Source organism: Oncorhynchus keta, chromosome 8 (assembly GCF_023373465.1).
Source record: "Oncorhynchus keta strain PuntledgeMale-10-30-2019 chromosome 8, Oket_V2, whole genome shotgun sequence".
NCBI classification, from domain to species: domain Eukaryota; kingdom Metazoa; phylum Chordata; class Actinopteri; order Salmoniformes; family Salmonidae; genus Oncorhynchus; species Oncorhynchus keta.
The window spans coordinates 38482480-38502881 of record NC_068428.1 but is presented as its reverse complement, the minus strand read 5'-3'; the positions used below and the strand labels follow the sequence as shown (position 1 = coordinate 38502881).

General features: G+C 46.4%; 1 protein-coding gene across 13 annotated transcripts in view; it reads left to right on the top strand.

Annotated features, from left to right (window-relative positions):
* The window catches only part of LOC118378319 (neurexin-3b-like), a 778567-nt gene that overhangs the window by 46961 nt on the left and 711204 nt on the right, over positions 1 to 20402 (top strand). For 10 of the 13 annotated variants that reach the window (XR_008141146.1, XR_008141145.1, XM_052524146.1 and 7 more), the window contains exons 3-4: positions 4247 to 4264; positions 4682 to 4711. The exons of the other annotated variants lie outside the window; for them this stretch is intronic. Coding sequence is in view for 8 of the 10 variants with exons in the window: in XM_052524146.1 (XP_052380106.1) it covers positions 4247 to 4264; positions 4682 to 4711 (48 nt within the window). In the remaining 2 variants the exon portion in view is untranslated. The remainder of the gene's footprint in view (positions 1 to 4246; positions 4265 to 4681; positions 4712 to 20402) is intronic. 13 annotated transcript variants of the gene reach the window in all.

The following is a 20402-nucleotide window of genomic DNA, read 5'->3' as shown; positions in this document are numbered from 1 at the left end:
CCAGGCAAGTCAGTTAAGAACAGATTCTTATTTTCAATGACGGCCTGGGAACAGTGGGTTAACTGCCTGTTCAGGAGCAGAACGACAGATTTGTACCTTGTCAGCTCGGGGGTTTGAACTCGCAAGCTCCCGGTTACTAGTCCAACGCTCTAACCACTAGGCTATGCTGCCGCCCCAAGATGAAACAACATCAACATCATTACATTACATGAGAACCATCATCAGCCCCACGCGATGACTTATTTAGCTAGCTGGAACATAATCATTATCAGCGACCATCATCATCCCAGCCCTCATCCTGCCAATGTCCTCACAAGGGCAGATAGCCTAGTGAGCGTTGGGCCATTAACCGAAAGGTTGTCGGTTAGAATCACCCAGCTAACTTGGTAAAACAATCATTGATGTGCCCTTGAGCAAGGCACTTAACCCTAATTACTCCTATAAGTTGCTCTGGATAAGAGCGACTACCAAATGACTTAAATGTAGATAAAAGCTCAGCCTCACACAGGGTGACTGGGTTAGCGTTAGCCTAGCTGAAACGTTATGATCATCCCTGCCCACAGCTCCATCAGAGCTCAGCCTCACACAGGGTGACTGGGTTAGCGTTAGCCTAGCTGAAACGTTATGATCATCCCTGCCCACAGCTCCATCAGAGCTCAGCCTCACACAGGGTGACTGGGTTAGCGTTACCCTAGCTGAAACGTTATGATCATCCCTGCCCACAGCTCCATCAGAGCTCAGCCTCACACAGGGTGACTGGGTTAGCGTTAGCCTAGCTGAAACGTTATGATCATCCCTGCCCACATCTCCATCAGAGCTCAGCCCTAAACACTGCCTTCCAGCAGATGAAGAGGATCGACAGTTGGCCATAAAACACATGCTCAGTTTGTCTGCCCATGTGGCTAAGTACGTCAGTGTGTCAGGGTATTGGAATCAGGCACTGTTTTCTCGCCATTCTGCTGCTCAGTGAACTGGTGTTATAATCAGTCAAGACTATGTCAAAAACGGCATTTCCTATGTAGTGTGCTTCTCCTGACCAGGGTGTCAAGGGGGAAAGGGAGGTGCAGGGGGCTGCCTTAATTAATCAATGTCACTGGGGAGCAGTTGTTGTTTAAACGGCTTTATAGGCTTCTAGAATGTAAACAAACTGATCCCCATTCTCTCATCACACTTCTTCCACTTCCTCTTTTTTAATGAGCAGTTTAAATAGGCCTCGTTTTGCTTAAAATCTGCATGTCGTTGCCTGAGAAAACACTAGTAATTGAAGGCTAGTAAAATCTTAAACATGTGCTGAAACGATTCTTGCAAGCTTAGCTTTGGGGATTAATAAACATACATGGAAAAATGACCGTTTCAATGGTATCACTATGAAAATAGGTCAGGGGGAAAAGAGGGAGGGTGTGTGTGTGTGTGTGTGTGTGTGTGTGTGTGTGTGTGTGTGTGTGTGTGTGTGTGTGTGTGTGTGTGTGTGTGTGTGTGTGTGTGTGTGTGTGTTCACATGTTTCGTGTGAGTGTGCTTGTGTCTGTGTGTCTTTGCATGCGCCTAATTCCAACACAGTCAGAGCTCAGAGGGCACTTGTGTCTGTGTCCAAGCCTGAAAGTGATGTTAGGATTTGCACGGGCAGGGATGGAGGATGGTGATGCATGCTGTGGCTGGTCAAATGGAGCAGGAAAAGGATTACACGGAAACCACATGTTATTCTATCTGCTGTCCATTGGCTTGTTCTGGACACTGCAGCCAGTCACATGACAGAAAGGAGAAATGTTGTATCTGTATTTGTATTCCGACCTTCTCCCATCTCCCATCCTTCTTCCTTTCCCCTTCTCCCATCCTTCTCCCTCCTCCCTTCTCCCCTCCTTCTCCCTTCTCCCATCCTTCTCCCTTCTCCCTTCTCCCATCCTTCTCCCTTCTCTCCTCCTTCTCCCCTCCTTCTCCCTTCTCCCCTCCTTCTCCCTTCTCCCTTCTCCCTTCTCCCCTCCTTCTCCCTTCTCCCATCCTTCTTCCTTTCCCCTTCTCCCATCCTTCTCCCTTCTCCCTTCTCCCTTCTCCCTTCTCCCTTCTCCCCTCCTTCTCCCTTCTCCCCTCCTTCTCCCCTCCTTCTCCCGTCTCGCCTCCTTCTCCCCTCCTTCTCCCTTTTCTCCTCCTTCTCCCCTCCTTCTCCCCTCCTTCTCCCTTCTCCCCTCCTTCTCCCTTCTCCCCTCCTTCTACCCTCCTTCTCCCTTTTCCCCTCCTTCTCCCTTCTCCCCTCCTTCTCCCCTCCCTTTCCCTTCTCCCCTCCTTCTCCCCTCCTTCTCCCTTCTCTCCTCCTTCTCCCCTCCTTCTCCCCTCCTTCTCCCTTCTCCCCTCCTTCTCCCTTCTCCCCTCCTTCTACCCCCCTTCTCCCCTCCTTCTCTCTTCTCCCCTCCTTCTCCTGTCTCGCCTCCTTCTCCCCTCCTTCTCCCCTCCTTCTCCCCTCCTTCTCCCCTCCTTCTCCCCTCCCTTTCCCTTCTCCCCCCCTTCTCCCCTCCTTCTCCCCTCCTTCTCCCTTCTTTCTCCCTTCTTTAAGGTCAACCCTGTTAAGGTCAACCCTGTTACGGTCAATCCTGTTAAGGTCAATCCTGTTAAGGTCAACCCTGTTAAGGTCAACCCTGTTACGGTCAATCCTGTTAAGGTCAATCCTGTTAAGGTCAACCCTGTTAAGGTCAACCCTGTTAAGGTCAACCCTGTTACTGTCAACCATGTTACTGTCAACCCTGTTACTGTCAACCCTGTTACGGTCAACCCTGTTACGGTCAACCCTGTTACAGTCAACCCTGTTACGGTCAACCCTGTTACAGTCAATCCTGTTACAGTCAACCCTGTTACGGTCAACCCTGTTACTTTATTTGGCATTTAATAGGCACTTACTATAGTATTTTCATTTTTTTATATAGCCCCTTGAGATGGGAAAACATGTTTTTTATTCAGTTGAACATGTGCTCTTTATGACAATGTAAAAATGTTGTGAAATGAAGCATTTTTTGCCCCCCTTCTCACAAAGTTGCACTACTCAAAATGCACCTAATTTGTGGAATGACCCAGTTATCACCATCTTCCCACACGTTGGTTGGGTGTGATTTGAATGGCCTCCAAGTGCAGCTGGCTGGCCAGAGATCAAACCACGGCAGCTAGCGGTAATTGCTTTGAGTCAAATTAATATCTGATATGGCGTATTAGCCTGGCACTTTAAATGTCTAATACAGTCCTTTTTAATTAAGATCTGTTTCATTTCCTACTACTTGTTGCTCTCAGGGGTTGATTAAAGGAATTTGTCGGCGTTTAGCTTTTACAACCATTCCAGCAACACACAATCACACACGCACGCACGCACGCACGCACGCACGCACGCACACACACACACACACAGCACCAGCCGGCCGGCCGGCCAGGGTTATGATGTCTTGTGGTTATGCAGAGATAGCCATGGACAGCTGCAATATATATAGCCATCAGAGAATACATGGCTTCCTGTTGCGAAGTTACTTAATTTGTGTAAATTCAATTTGCTACTACGCTTTTTCTGGGTGTTGAGTTGTCGGTTTTATTAACCAGTCTGAACCCCTGATGGAGTAAACAGTGTGCATTCCTATAAGCCAATGAGAAGCCAGAGGAGGTGTTGAAGTTGGTGTGTGGAGAGGATTTGAGTCGGCAGTGAAGTCTGGGGGTTGGGGGGGATTTAAGTCTGCAGTGAAGTCTGGGGGTTGGTGGGGGGGGGTTGTCTAGATAATGGATCCAGGGAGTTTTGAGAGAGCCACAAACCTCACAGCATCATAAATCCACATCAGGCCCTCTAAGGCAACTGAGATTTGTGTATCTTAACTCTAACTAGTGTATAAGGGAACACTGTGGTGTACATGATGCGTAATATTATGTCTCTAATGGAATATTTGCTACTATGTGAAAGAGTTGTTTGGGTAATACAATGAATCAGATGAATTGATGATTTTATAATGTACAGTTTGGTTCCCTGAAATGATAGGAAGGATGCTCCTTTCTCCACAGGGTTTTAAATGTTATTTTAAAACAGGCATGTGCAGGGTCAGCTCTAGTCCTTCACATGGTGACGGAGAAGTAATGCTTTAGTTGTGTAGTTAGATATTTATTTTTTGCGTGATTGACAGCATGCAAGCCAAAGCAGTGTGACTGTACCCTACTCTACGCTAATGCTAGATATCTCTGTTCCCTTTCTTTCCTTTTCTTTCCTCCACACTGCTAACTTTTCATCAGCCATTCAGAGGAAACCAGGTGAGTTCTGTTCTGAGGACAAGGGTCACGAGTTAATAAAGGACACACTTTCAGATGGAGTTTATTTTCGACAGATACTACTAGCCTTCAGGCTGTACGTAGTAAATATGAATGTAAGACATATATCCATATAAATAATTAACTGAAATTGCAAATAGAAACTTGTTATATCAATAGGCCCATAGAAATCAATATGATCAGTATTTTAGCAGCGTAGTGGTACTTGACGCTTCTGACAGTTTTTATTCTAAACATTAAGCTTTTCCATGCAGACAGCCATGCCGAAAGCTTTGTTTTTGGTGTCGATAACCATGCTTTGCCTTATAGCAAAGTGTGCCTAATCACACTATAACAGCTGTGTTGGTGTGGTGGTGTCCTTATACTCTATCTCTCCATCTATCCTTCTTCTCCCTCAAGGCTTCTCACATCTGAAGGCATCTGAGTCAGGTACGCCTCTCTTCTCTCTCTTTTTCACTCATGCCATCACCTGGTTTGGGGGTCCCAAGTGTGTGTTCCTGTGTGCTGCCGCTACCTGCCAGTGTGTTCTGCTGTCATCATATTAGTGCAGGGGGACGATGAGTCCGGAGGATGGGGCTGATTGGCATGTCTTGGTCGGACCGCGCCTCCTCTCCCCCTCCCATAACAGGACTCTTCACTACCCCTTGTAACAGGACTCTACACTACCTCCTGTAACAGGACTCTACACTACCTCCTGTAACAGGACTCTTCCCTACCCCCTGTAGCAGGACTCTACCCTACCCCCTGTAACAGGACTCTACCCTACCCCCTGTAACAGGACTCTACCCTACCCCCTGTAACAGGACTCTACCCTACCCCCTGTAACAGGACTCTACCCTACCCCCTGTAACAGGACTCTACCCTACCCCTGTAACAGGACTCTACCCTACCCCCTGTAACAGGACTCTACCCTACCCCCTGTAACAGGACTCTACCCTACCCCCTGTAACAGGACTCTACCCTACCCCCTGTAACAGGACTCTACCCTACCCCCTGTAACAGGACTCTACCCTACCCCCTGTAACAGGACTCTACCCTACCCCCTGTAACAGGACTCTACCCTACCCCTGTAACCCTACCCTACCCCCTGTAACAGGACTCTACCCTACCCCTGTAACAGGACTCTACCCTACCCCCTGTAACAGGACTCTACCCTACCCCCTGTAACAGGACTCTACCCTACCCCCTGTAACAGGACTCTACCCTACCCCCTAACAGGACTCCTCCCGACCCATAACAGGACTCCTCCCGACCCATAACAGGACTCCTCCCGACCCATAACAGGACTCCTCCCTACCCATAACAGGACTCCTCCCTACCCATAACAGGACTCCTCCCTACCCATAACAGGACTCCTCCCTACACACTTGTCAGGACCTGGGTACGAACCCGGGTCTCCGGAGTGAGAAACAGTCACTTAACCAACTGAGCCACGAATAGTTGGCAGAACCCAGAAGATGAGGCAGACACAGCAGTACTTGAGACGGTGTATTTAATGAAGTAAAAAGTGAAGTTCTTCAGGAAAACATGTAACTCCACAACCTCAAAAGGAATTCCACAAGAACAAAGGTAATCCTCCAAGACAAAAAGGTAAATCCACAAGGTGGAAGGTATAGCACAAAAAGCCTAAAAAATACTCAAAAAAACAAACAAGAACAAAAAACAGAATTCCACAAGAGAGTCCACCGGGATCAACAAGAGTTCACAGAGTACTAGGGCTGGGTGCTAACATACAAACACAGAGCAAAGGACTGAGGAAAACAAAGGGTTTAAATACAATCAGGGGAAACGAGGCACAGGTGCAAATAATAATGGGGATCAAGGGAAAACAAAAGGTCAAAAGGCACAATGGGGGCATCTAGTGACCAAAAACCGGAACAACCCTTGCCAAATCCTGACAGAATCCACCCTCTAGGAACGGCTCCTGACGTTCCTACCAGCTCTCTCAGGGTGGAGGGCCCTGAACTGACGAATGAGGTCAGGGTCCAGTATGTCTTTGGCAGGAACCCAGGAGCGCTCCTCGGGACCGTAGCCTTCCCAGTCCACCAGATACTGCCAGGACCGCTGCACCCGGCGGGAATCCAGTATCCGATGGACGGTATAAGCCGGCTGGCCTCCAATGACACGAGGCAGAGGGGGAGGTCTGTCTGCCGGGACAAGGGGAGAAAAAACAACAGGTTTTAATAAGGAAATGTGAAATGTGGGATTAATCTTAAGGGATCTGGGTAAGTGTAGGCGATAAGAAACTGGGTTAACTCTCCTGGCAACCTTAAAGGGACCGATGTATTTTTGGGACAGCTTGCGAGACTCCACCCGTAGTGGTAAGTCTCTTGTGGAGAGCCAGACTCTCTGGCCGGGGCGCAGGGTAGGCCCGGGACGGTGACGTCTGTTGGCTTGTTGTTGGTACCTCTGTGAGGAACGCATAAGATTAAGACGGGTCTTCCTCCACATAAGCCGACAGCGTCTGACGAACTTCAAGGCTGAAGGCACTCTGACTTCTGCCTCCTGGTCCGGGAACAATGGAGGGGCATAGCCAAACTGACACTCGTGCGGGGACATACCAGTGGAGGAGGAGCGCAAGGTGTTGTGCGCGTATTCGGCCCAAACAATGAAGGACGACCATGTGGACGGGTTGTTACGAGTCATACATCGGAGGGTGGTTTCCAGCTCTTGATTCATCCTCTCTGTTTGGCCGTTGGACTCCGGATGGTACCCCGAAGATAGACTGGCAGAAGCCCCCATGAGTTGGCAGAAGGCCTTCCAAAACCTAGAGGCGAATTGGGGACCTCTGTCAGAAACCATATCTTGAGGAATGCCGAAGACTCGGAACACATGATTAATTACCAACTCAGCCGTTTCCTTGGCAGAAGGTAACTTAGTCAGAGCGACGAACCTGGCCGCCTTTGAAAACCTGTCGATTATGACTAGGATAGTAGTATTGCCATGGGATGGAGGAAGGCCAGTAATGAAGTCCAACAAGATATGGGACCAGGGTCTGTGGGGAACAGGTAAAGGGTGAAGGAGTCCTTGCGGGCGCAGGTGAGAAGATTTGCCCTGGCAGCACACGGGGCAGGCATTGACGAAAGTGGCAACGTCTTCTCTTATGGTAGGCCACCAGAACTTACGCTGGATGAACTCCAAGGTGCGACCTACGCCCGGGTGACAGGTGAGGCGAGAGGAGTGCCCCCACAGAAGGACCTGAGTCCTCACTGCCTTGGGGACAAACAACCGATTGGCAGGACCTCCTTTCGGGTCCGGTTCAATAGCTTGAGCTCGTCTCACGGTATCCTCAACTTGCCACGAGATCGGAGCCACGATCTTAGCAGCAGGAAGGACAGGCATGTCTGTGTAATCTCGAATGGCAGGAGCGTAGACTCGGAACAGGGCATCCGGTTTGAGATTCTTCGACCCGGGCCGATAGGTGAGGATAAACTGGAATCGATTGAAGAAAAGAGACCATCTAGCTTGTCTAGAGTTCAACAGCTTCGCCTGCTGGATATACTCCAGATGTTTGTGGTCCGTAAGCACTTGAAATGGGTGAGAAGCCCCCTCGAGCCAGTGTCTCCATTCCTTCAATGCCATCTTAACCGCTAGGAGTTCACGATCCCCCACATCGTAGTTCCTCTCAGCCGGGGTAAGCCGGTGTGAGAAGAAAGCGCACGGATGAAGCTTCTTGTCTTCACCCCTCTGAGACAGGACAGCTCCAACACCAACCTCTGAGGCGTCTACCTCCACCACAAACGGTTCATCCGTAGTCGGTAGTATCAGGATGGGAGCAGAGAGGACGCGCTGCTTGAGTCCTTGGAAGGCCGTCTCAGCTTCTCTTCCCCACAAAAACCTTGCATTGCCACCCTTGGTTAAAGCTGAGAGAGGGGCTGGCACCAAGCTGAAGTTCTTGATGAACTTGCGGTAAAAGTTAGTGAAGCCCAGGAAACGCTGAACTTCCTTAACGGATTTGGGGGTGGGCCAATCCGCTACCGCCCCTACCTTCCTGGGGTCCATTTGGACTCGACCGGGTTCCACTACAAATCCCAGGAATTGTACTCGGGATGAATGGAATTCACATTTATCCGGCTTAACGTACAGATGGCTGTCTAGGAGGCGTTTGAGTACTTGTCTGACATGCTTTGTGTGTTCTTGAAGAGAGCTCGAAAAGATGAGGATGTCATCCAAGTAAACGAACACAAATATGTTAAGCATATCCCTAAGCACATCGTTTATGAGCGCTTGGAACACCGCTGGGACGTTGGTCAGGCCGAAGGGCATCACCAAGTATTCATAGTGACCAGTAGGCGTGTTGAAAGCGGTCTTCCACTCGTCACCAGGTCTGATCCGCACAAGATGGTATGCGTTCCGCAGGTCAAGCTTAGTGAAAACAACTGCTTCCTGGAGCAGCTCGAAGGCTGTGGCCATAAGGGGTAGCGGGTAACGGTTACGGACGGTTATGGCATTGAGTCCCCGGTAGTCGATGCAAGGACGTAATCCACAGTCTTTCTTGGCCACAAAGAAAAACCCTGCTCCCGCCGGGGAGGTGGATGGACGCATGAGGCCTGCTTCCAGAGCGTCCTTGATGTAGGTATCCATAGCAGCTCGTTCGGGTGGAGATAGGGAAAAGATCCGACCCCTGGGGGGGGGCAAGTGGACGAGAGGGAACTCGGAACAGGAGATCAAATGAAAGTTAATCAATTCCTGGTGTTGTGAAACTGAAAGTCGCAAGGAGGTAGTGACATGAGTGACAAGTCCAGATCCCAAAGGGCTTCCATCCAATGTAGTAACCCTCATGGGGTCACTTAGAGGTTCAGAGGGAACGCCATTCTCCTTCGCCCAGACACCATCCATGAAGTTACCTGCGGCTCCAGAGTCTACCAAGGCTTGAAGGTGAAGCTTGTGGTTGTCCCAGGATGGGAGGAGGTTATGTTTCCCGTTACAGTTCCCCCCGGTCTGTACGGGACAGAGCGTTTCCCTGGAGCCCGGGACACGTGGAACAGAAATGGCCCGGTTTGCCGCAATATAGACAGCGTCGCTCCCTCATCCGGCGGTCTCTCTCAGCCTGGGAGATGCGTCCAATCTGCATGGGTTCCGGTGGAGCCAGCGAGGATAAAGGTGGGGACTCGGAGCTGGGACTGATAGGGGCTAGAGGTCTACGGTTGAGTTCTCTCTCTCAGACGCTGGTCAATGCGTGAGGCCAACTTGATCAGGGACTCGAGATTGTCCGGTGGTTCCCGAGTGGCCAGTTCATCTTGGATAGTGTCTGAAAGGCCTTTCAGAAAGCACACCATGAGCGCCTCGTTGTTCCAGCCACTCGCTGCTGCCACCGTGCGGAACTGGATGGCATAGTCCGTCACGCTGCGCCGACCTTGGTGGAGAGTCAGGAGCTGTTTGGCTGAGTCAGGACCACTGCTTGGTCCTTGAAACACTCGTTTGAATTCCTCAGCAAAGGCAGAGTAGCTGGCACAGCAGGAACTATGGGCATCCCACACAGCAGTAGCCCAGGCCAGGGCTTTTTCCGACAGCAGGGTGATGATATATGCGATCTTAGACCGGTCGATGGGGAACGACGAGGGTTGCAGCTCGAAGGAGAGAGAACATTGGGTGAGAAACCCTTTACAAGCACTTGAAGACGAGGTTCAGCCAGAGGGTTAACTGCCATGGGTACGTGAATCTGAGGTACTGGGACGGGAACTGTTGCCGGGGTAAGTCGATCAGATATCTGCTTTATGGAAGTCAGCGTCTCCGACAGAAGATGAGAATGTCTAGCCATTAAGGCCTCTTGCTGAACCAGGGCGGCTTCGTGGCGTTGGACAGTCTCCTGGTGGTGGGACAGCATGGCAACAAGGTCCTGGGAACTGGCTGCCTCTGGGTTCATTTTTGGCTCTGTGTTTCTGTCAGGACCCGGTTACGAACCCGGGTCTCCGGAGTGAGAAACAGTCACTTAACCAACTGAGCCACGAATAGTTGGCAGAACCCAGAAGATGAGGCAGACACAGCAGTACATGAGACGGTGTATTTAATGAAGTAAAAAGTGAAGTTCAGGAAAACATGTAACTCCACAACCTCAAAAGGAATTCCACAAGAACAAAGGTAATCCTCCAAGACAAAAAGGTAAATCCACAAGGTGGAAGGTATAGCACAAAAAGCCTAAAAAAATACTCAAAAACAAACAAACAAGAACAAAAAACAGAATTCCACAAGAGAGTCCACCGGGATCAACAAGAGTTCACAGAGTACTAGGGCTGGGTGCTAACATACAAACACAGAGCAAAGGACTGAGGAAAACAAAGGGTTTAAATACAATCAGGGGAAACGAGGCACAGGTGCAAATAATAATGGGGATCAAGGGAAAACAAAAGGTCAAAAGGCACAATGGGGGCATCTAGTGACCAAAAACCGGAACAACCCTGGCCAAATCCTGACAACACTGTAACGGGACTCTTCCCTACCTACTGTAACATGACTCTCCCCTACCTCCTGTAAAACATATTTTCCCTACCACTGTAACAGGACTCTTGCCTGCCCATAACATGACTCTCCCTCCCCTACACACTGTAACATGACTCTCCCCTACCTCCTGTAAAACATATTTTCCCTACCACTGTAACAGGACTCTTGCCTGCCCATAACCTGACTCTCCCTCCCCTACACACTGTAACATGACTCTCCCCTACTTCCTGTAAAACATATTTTCCCTACCACTGTAACATGACTCTCCCCTACTTCCTGTAAAACATATTTTCCCTACCACTGTAACAGGACCTACCCCCATAAAATGACTCTATACCACCCACTGTAACAGGACTCTTCCGTAATTCCTGTAAGATGAGTCTACACTACTCCATGTAACAGAACACTTCCCTTCCCACTGTGCACCAACACAGACCCAGGCGCTATATTAATCCCACAATCCCCACATCCTTGTCAGCATCCCGACTCATATTTGTATAAGCAGGGTTGCAGTCAGTGGCACATGACATATACAGGCTCCTGGTCCAATATGATATTACTGTAATTAAATATACAGGGTCCTGCTCAACTCTGATGCTACTGTAATTAAATATACAGGGTCCTGCTCCACTCTGATGCTACTGTAATTAAATATACAGGGTCCTGCTCAACTCTGATGCTACTGTAATTAAATATACAGGGTCCTGCTCAACTCTGATGCTACTGTAATTAAATATACAGGGTCCTGCTCAACTCTGATGCTACTGTAATTAAATATACAGGGTCCTGCTCAACTCTGATGCTACTGTAATTAAATATACAGGGTCCTGCTCCACTCTGATGCTACTGTAATTAATATACAGTCTCCTGCTCCACTCTGATATTACCGTAATTAAATATACAGGCTGCTGCTCTAGTCTGATATTACTGTACATGATACTATACAGGCTGCTGCTCCAGTCTGATATTACTGTACATGATACTATACAGTCTGCTGCTCCAGTCTGATATTACTGTACATGATAATATACAGGCTGCTGCTCCAGTCTGATATTACTGTACATGATAATATACAGTCTGCTGCTCCAGTCTGATATTACTGTACATGATAATATACAGGTTGCTGCTCCAGGCTGATATTACTGTACATGATAATATACAGGCTGCTGCTCCAGTCTGATAATACTGTACATGATAATATACAGGCTGCTGCTCCAGTCTGATATTACTGTACATGATAATATACAGGCTGCTGCTCCAGTCTGATATTACTGTACATGATAATATACAGGCTGCTGCTCCAGTCTGATATTACTGTACATGATACTATACAGGCTGCTGCTCCAGTCTGATATTACTGTACATGATAATACGTGGATGGGGAGAAGATGATCACCATCATGATGCAGTTAATCCAGTTTGTCCAGGGTGAATGTGACTTGGACCTGGACATGAGAGCACTAAGGGGGACGTGAAGGGAGCCTGCTATGTTTCATATATGTAGCATGGTGAGGCAGAAAGTGTGTGTGTGTGTGTTTGTTCCATGGGAATGCACTGCATCTTCCAGCCTGGCACATGATCTGTTTGCATGTTTCTCGAAGCTTGGCATGACTTGCTAGTTGTTACCTCGTCCTTTCTATGTTAACGCGACTTCAACATTCCATTCTCTCCTATTTTTCTGCCTCCTGCGCCTCTCAACTCTTCCCTACCGGCACCTCCCCTCAACTCTTCCCTACCCTCACCTCCCCTCCTGTGCCTCTCAACTCTTCCCTACCCTCACCTCCTGTCAACTCTTTCCTACCCTCACTTCCCCTCAACTCTTCCCTACCCTCACCTCCCCTCCTGTGCCTCTCAACTCTTCCCTACCCTCACCTCCCGTCAACTCTTTCCTACCCTCACCTCCCCTCCTGTGCCTCTCAACTCTTCCCTACCCTCACCTCCCGTCAACTCCCCTCACCTCCCCTCCTGTGCCTCTCAACTCTTTCCTACCCTCACCTCCCCTCAACTCTTCCCTACCCTCAACTCCGCTCAACTCTTCCCTACCCTCACCTCCCCTCCTGTGCCTCTCAACTCTTCCCTACCCTCACCTCCCGTCAACTCCCCTCACCTCCCCTCACCTCCCCTCCTGTGCCTCTCAACTCTTTCCTACCATCACCTCCCCTCACCTCACCTTCCCTCCTGTGCCTCTCAACTCATTCCTACCCTCACCTCTTCCCTACCCTCACCTCCCCTCAACTCTTCCCTACCGTCACCTCCCCTCAACTCTTCCCTACCCTCACCTCCCCTCAACTCTTCCCTACCCTCACCTCCCCTCCTGTGCCTCTCAACTCTTTCCTACCCTCACCTCCCCTCAACTCCCCTCACCTCCCCTCAACTCCCCTCACCTCCCATCCTGTGCCTCTCAACTCTTTCCTACCATCACCTCCCCTCACCTCACCTTCCCTCCTGTGCCTCTCAACTCATTCCTACCCTCACCTCCCCTCCTGTGCCTCTCAACTCTTTCCTACCCTCACCTCCCCTCCCCTCAACTCCCCTCACCTCCCATCCTGTGCCTCTCAACTCTTTCCTACCCTCACCTCCCCTCAACTCCCCTCACCTCCCCTCCTGTGCCTCTCAACTCTTTCCTACCATCACCTCCCCTCAACTCCCCTCACCTCCCCTCAACTCCCCTCCCCTCCTGTGCCTCTCAACTCTTTCCTACCATCACCTCCCCTCCTGTGCCTCTCAACTCTTTCCTACCCTCACCTCCCCTCAACTCTCCTCACCTCCCATCACCTCACCTCCTGTGCCTCTCAACTCTTTCCTACCCTCATCTCCCCTCCTGTGCCTCTCAACTCGGAACGCCACTCTCCCCCTCTTCCTCGTTCCTCGGTGGATCCCCTGTTCCTATCTATAGGTAGGAACAAAGGTACAACTCTCTTTTCCCTATTAATACTCTACTGTACACTACTCTGCTGTACAGTACTCTGCTGATCTGTACTCTACTGTACACAACTCTGCTGATCTGTACTCTACTGTACAATACTCTGCTGATCTCTACTCTACTGTACACTACTCTGCTGATCTCTACTCTACTAATCTCTACTCTACTGTACAATACTCTGTTGATCTCTACTCTACTGTACACAACTCTGCTGATCTCTACTCTACTAATCTCTACTCTACTGTACACTACTCTGCTGATCTCTACTCTACTAATCTCTACTCTACTGTACACTACTCTGCTGATCTCTACTCTACTAATCTCTACTCTACTGTACACTACTCTGCTGATCTCTACTCTACTAATCTCTACTCTACTGTACACTAGTCTGCTGATCTCTACTCTACTGTACACAACTCTGCTGATCTCTACTCTACTGTACACAACTCTGCTGATCTCTACTCTACTGTACACAACTCTACTGTACACTACTCTGCTGATCTCTACTCTACTAATCTCTACTCTACTGTACACTACTCTGCTGATCTCTACTCTACTAATCTCTACTCTACTGTACACTACTCTGCTGATCTCTACTCTACTAATCTCTACTCTACTGTACACTACTCTGCTGATCTCTACTCTACTAATCTCTACTCTACTGTACACTACTCTGCTGATCTCTACTCTACTAACCTCTACTCTACTAATCTCTACTCTACTGTACAGTACTCTGCTGTACAGTACTCTGCTGATCTCTATTCTATGAATCTCTACTCTACTAATCTCTACTCTACTAATCTCTACTCTACTGTACACTACTCTGCTGATCTCTACTCTACTGATCTCTACTCTACTAATCTCTACTCTACTGTACACTACTCTACTGATCTCTACTCTACTGATCTCTACTCTACTGTACACTACTCTACTGATCTCTACTCTACTAGTCTCTACTCTACTAATGTCTACTCTACTAATCTCTACTCTACTAATCTCTACTCTACTGATCTCTACTCTACTAGTCTCTACTCTACTAATCTCTACTCTACTAATCTCTACTCTACTAATCTCTACTCTACTAGTCTCTACTCTACATATCTCTACTCTACTGATCTCTACTCTACTAGTCTCTACTCTACTGTACACTACTCTACTAGTCTCTACTCTACATATCTCTACTCTACTGATCTCTACTCTACTAGTCTCTACTCTACTAATCTCTACTCTACTGTACACTACTCTACTGATCTCTACTCTACTAATCTCTACACTACTCTACTGATCTCTACTCTACTAGTCTCTACTCTACTGTACAGTACTCTGCTGTACAGTACTCTGCTGATCTCTACTCTACTGTACACTACTCTACTGATCTCTACTCTACTAGTCTCTACTCTACTAATCTCTACTCTACTGTACACTACTCTACTGATCTCTACTCTACTAATCTCTACACTACTCTACTGATCTCTACTCTACTAGTCTCTACTCTACTGTACCCTACTCTGCGGATCTCTACTCTACTAATCTCTACTCTACTAATCTCTACTCTACTAATCTCTACTCTACTAATCTGTACCCTACTCTACTAATATGTACTCTACTGTACCCTACTCTACTAATCTCTACTCTTCTCTACTGATTTCTACTGTACTCTACTGAGCTCTACTCTACTGTACTGTACTCTACTGATCTCTACTGTACTGTACTGTACTGTACCCTACTCTACTGATCTGTATTCTACTGATCTCTACTGTACTGTACTGTACTGTACTGTACTGTACTCTACTAATCTGTACTCTACTGATCTCTACTCTACTGTACTCTACTCTACTCTACTAATCTGTACTCTACTGATTTCTACTCTACTCTACTCTACTCTACTGTGCTCTACTGTACCCTACTCTACTAATCTGTACTCTACTGTACTCTACTGTACCCTACTCTACTAATCTGTACTCTTCTGTACTCTACTGTACTCTACTCTACTGTACTCAACTGTACCCTACTCTACTAATCTGTACTCTACTGTACTCTGCTGTACCGTACTCTACTAATCTGTACTCTACTGTACTCTGCTGTACCCTACTCTACTAATCTGTACTCTACTGATCTCTACTGTACTCTACTCTACTGTACTCTACTCTACTGAATGTGTGAGAGGGCCGCTCTACACACTGCCGCTGTGCTGCTATGTGTGTATGTGTGAAGGTGTGTGTGTGAGAGGAAATGAAAGAGAAATGTACATGTGGTTTGAATGTAGGAGTTGTCTCAATGACAGTGCTACCTTCTTCACTGAGCCATTAGCAGTGGGACATAATGGAGGACGGATGCACACTACTAAATGTTGTATAAGGAGTTTGGAAGCACACAATGGGATTAAACCCATGTTCTATGGAGTGGGAGCTGGATGCGTTGACGACCGTGCCATCCATCCACAATGAGTTAGCAAGTCCAGTCTTAACTAATGGATGTTTTAACCCTATCCCAAGATCCTTAACTTAACCAATCAGAATTAATGCCTGAGCTTAATTAAACCTATCCCAAACCTTAATCCTTAATTTAACCATTCAGAATAAATGCCTGAGCTTAATTAAACCTATCCCAAACATTAATCCATAAATTAATCAATTAGAAGGTTCCCCATGGGAACCTTTCCCTAATACCTGTTGGCATTCTCACAAACAATCACAACATTGTTTCACTAATATATACACCAAAACCTTCCTCACAGCTCTGGTATGTACATATTTTTTAAGGCCTTGCTTACAATTCATTCTGTGGCAGCACAATGACCAAACGATATACTGTATGTGAGGCTCTTGATCATATCTTTAACCCTGACACTGATGAGGAGGAGAGTCCTTGTTAAACTTTGACTCAAAGTATTCTGTGATAAAGAGCACAATATGTTTAATCTATATGGGTTAGCGTTAATCTATATGGGTTAGCGTTAATCTATATGGGTTAGCGTTAATCTATATGGGTTAGCGTTAATCTATATGGGTTAGCGTTAATCTATATGGGTTAGGGTTAATCTATATGGGTTAGCGTTAATCTATATGGGTTAGCGTTAATCTATATGGGTTAGCGTTAATCTATATGGGTTAGCGTTAATCTATATGGGTTAGCGTTAATCTATATGGGTTAGCGTTAATCTATATGGGTTAGGGTTAATCTATATGGGTTAGCGTTAATCTATATGGGTTAGCGTTAATCTATATGGGTTAGCGTTAATCTATATGGGTTAGCGTTAATCTATATGGGTTAGCGTTAATCTATATGGGTTAGCGTTAATCTATATGGGTTAGGGTTAATCTATATGTTATAGTCAGAATAATCCATACATTATACTTTTTTTTCTAGTTGTATGAGTTCAGGTCAACGAGGCCTACAGACCATAGATAGCAAATAGAAGTTCAAAACTTGAAATGTTCACAAGAACTTAAGTTGACAAAATGATCTAACACAACATTAGTTGATAATATATGTATTATTATGTATTTATAATCAGCTAAAACGGGGCTGTCATTTTGGACCGGGAACACAGAATGAATCAACATGAAACGAACACAACAGGAGGGTTAAATGATGATGGAGATTCCTCCTGGTTATCGACCCCACCACATGTACAGAAATAGTTCCCGGCTGCGCCTCACAAAAGGACAGTTTTGAAATGTGCCGATTAAGATTTGAATTTTGATCACAATGTGCTCATAGGCTCTAGTTGTTTTAACGGAATAGCCTGAACGTTTTTTTTCCCAGCTCAGATTTACACAAGAGAGATTCAAGGTAGGTAGGTAGAGCCTATAGGCCTAGTGTTTTAATGTATCCATTCCGGTTCACAGTGCAAACTTTTCTGAGGTCCCCTTACTGAAAGGCCTAGTAATATGTGTACGATACACCCCTAGTTCTGTGCATAGTGATTTTTAAGACTTGTTTCATAATTCATACTGGACCATGTGATATATTCAGTACAGTGCTAATGCCTCTTGACACATTTTGGGTTGAATTATGATTAATTATGAATTTATGAAAACCTTTTTCTGTTCTGAGGGAAATCGTGTACACATTGACTACTCACCTGATGTGATTGGTTAAAAGTGCTTTGAGCAAATTCACAGTATATAATCTATACATTGATTGCCAAACTGCTGTGATATAGGCATGCCACTTTTACCAAAGTCAAGTCCAGTATATCTATGCATCCTGGATCCCACTGCAGTGGACAGCTGCTTTCCTAGCTCACCTTATTTCACAACGGTGTGCTCACGTAGTGATGACTGCTCATCAAGGCTTAGTAAGGACTGGATGGGAAAGAGAGAATGGGGTGGAGGGAAGGGGGGATGCGGGGATGCTGACTAGAATGAAATAAAGAGGGATAAAACCATAAGACAATGATGATGTCATAGAAGATAATCAGAGGAACTAAGCACGGAATGCTGAGGATGGTTTCATTCAGTTCAAATTCACACAACAGGGTAATCTACTGTTACTGTACACCCAATCCGGAATACCTCAGGGAGAATTTAACATAATTTCTAACATAATTTCCCTAACAACTGCAGTATATGTGTACACATTGTGCCTAGAGCGGTTAGAGACAGAAAGATAAGGTGGAGGGAGAAATAGAGGGTAGAGATATAAAGAGAGTAGAGAGAGAAAGATAAGGTAGAGAGAGAAATAGAGGGTAGAGAGAACGATAAGGTAGAGAGAGAAATAGAGGGTAGAGAGAATGATAAGGTAGAGAGAGAAATAGAGGGTAGAGAGATAAAGATAGGGTAGAGAGAACGATAATGTAGAGGGAGAAATAGAGGGTAGAGAGATAAAGAAAGGGTAGAGAGAACGATAAGGTAGAGGGAGAAATAGAGGGTAGAGAGAACGATAAGGTAGAGAGAGAAATAGAGGGTAGAGAGAAAGATAGGGTAGAGAGAACGATAAGGTAGAGAGAGAAATAGAGGGTAGAGAGAAAGATAGGGTAGAGAGAACGATAAGGTAGAGAGAGAAATAGAGGGTAGAGAGATAAAGATAGGGTAGAGAGAACGATAAGGTAGAGGGAGAAATAGAGGGTAGAGAGAACGATAAGGTAGAGAGAGAAATAGAGGGTAGAGAGATAAAGATAGGGTAGAGAGAACGATAAGGTAGAGGGAGAAATAGAGGGTAGAGAGAACGATAAGGTAGAGAGAGAAATAGAGGGTAGAGAGATAAAGATAGGGTAGAGAGAACGATAAGGTAGAGGGAGAAATAGAGGGTAGAGAGAACGATAAGGTAGAGAGAGAAATAGAGGGTAGAGAGAACGATAAGGTAGAGGGAGAAATAGAGGGTAGAGAGAACGATAAGGTAGAGAGAGAAATAGAGGGTAGAGAGATAAAGATAGGGTAGAGAGAACGATAAGGTAGAGGGAGAATAGAGGGTAGAGAGAACGATAAGGTAGAGAGAGAAATAGAGGGTAGAGAGAACGATAAGGTAGAGGGAGAAATAGAGGGTAGAGAGAACGACAAGGTAGAGAGAGAAATAGAGGGTAGAGAGAACGATAAGGTAGAGGGAGAAATAGAGGGTAGAGAGATAAAGAGGATAGAAAGAGAGCATGACACAGAGACATCTTTAAAATGCTATTTGGAGAACAGCAAAAATGACCCCAGCCATTATCACCTTGGCTGCTGTAGGTTAAATCACCTCAGTCCATTTACAAACACATAGCATATTAGCTATACAATTGTAATGCTATAACCCAGAAATGGGGAAAATATGAGACCCTGACGCATAGCATCAGCGATGAAATGAAAACATCTGACATTTTAGAACTGCATTGTTTGTATGTTGATAACATTGCAATGTCAGCCTGTAAGGAAGAAAGGCCATGTGGAGATGTTCATATCGAAACATACAGTGGTTGTATTTTAATGTCAGCCTGTAAGGAAGATGTTCCTATTGAAACATACAGTGGTTGTACTTTAATGTCGGCCTGTAAGGAAGATAGGCCCTGTGGAGATGTTCCTATCGAAACATACAGTGGTTGTATTTTAATGTCAGCCTGTAAGGAAGATAGGCCCTGTGGAGATGTTCCTATTGAAACATACAGTGGTTGTATTTTAATGTCAGCCTGTAAGGAAGATAGGCCCTGTGGAGATGTTCCTATTGAAACATACAGTGGTTGTATTTTAATGTCAGCCTGTAAGGAAGATAGGCCCTGTGGAGATGTTCCTATTGAAACATACAGTGGTTGTATTTTAATGTCAGCCTGTAAGGAAGATAGGCCCTGTGGAGATGTTCCTATTGAAACATACAGTGGTTGTATTTTAATGTCAGCCTGTAAGGAAGATAGGCCCTGTGGAGATGTTCCTATTGAAACATACAGTGGTTGTATTTTAATGTCGGCCTATAAGGAAGATGTTCCTATTGAAACATACAGTGGTTGTATTTTAATGTCGGCCTATAAGGAAGATGTTCCTATTGAAACATACAGTGGTTGTATTTTAATGTCGGCCTGTAAGGAAGATAGGCCCTGTGGAGATGTTCCTATTGAAACATACAGTGGTTGTATTTTAATGTAGGGCTATAGGGAAGATGTTCATAACGAAATGTATATATTTGTTTTTTAAAGTTCCTAACTTGTTTGATGAGATTACTATAGATTTCCTATGGGAACCCCACATAGGACCCCGACCCCAAGTTTGGGGACCACTGTACTAACCTCTCTCTGCTTGCTTCTTCTCTCACTATCTCTGTCTCCTCTGCTTCCTTCTGCATGCA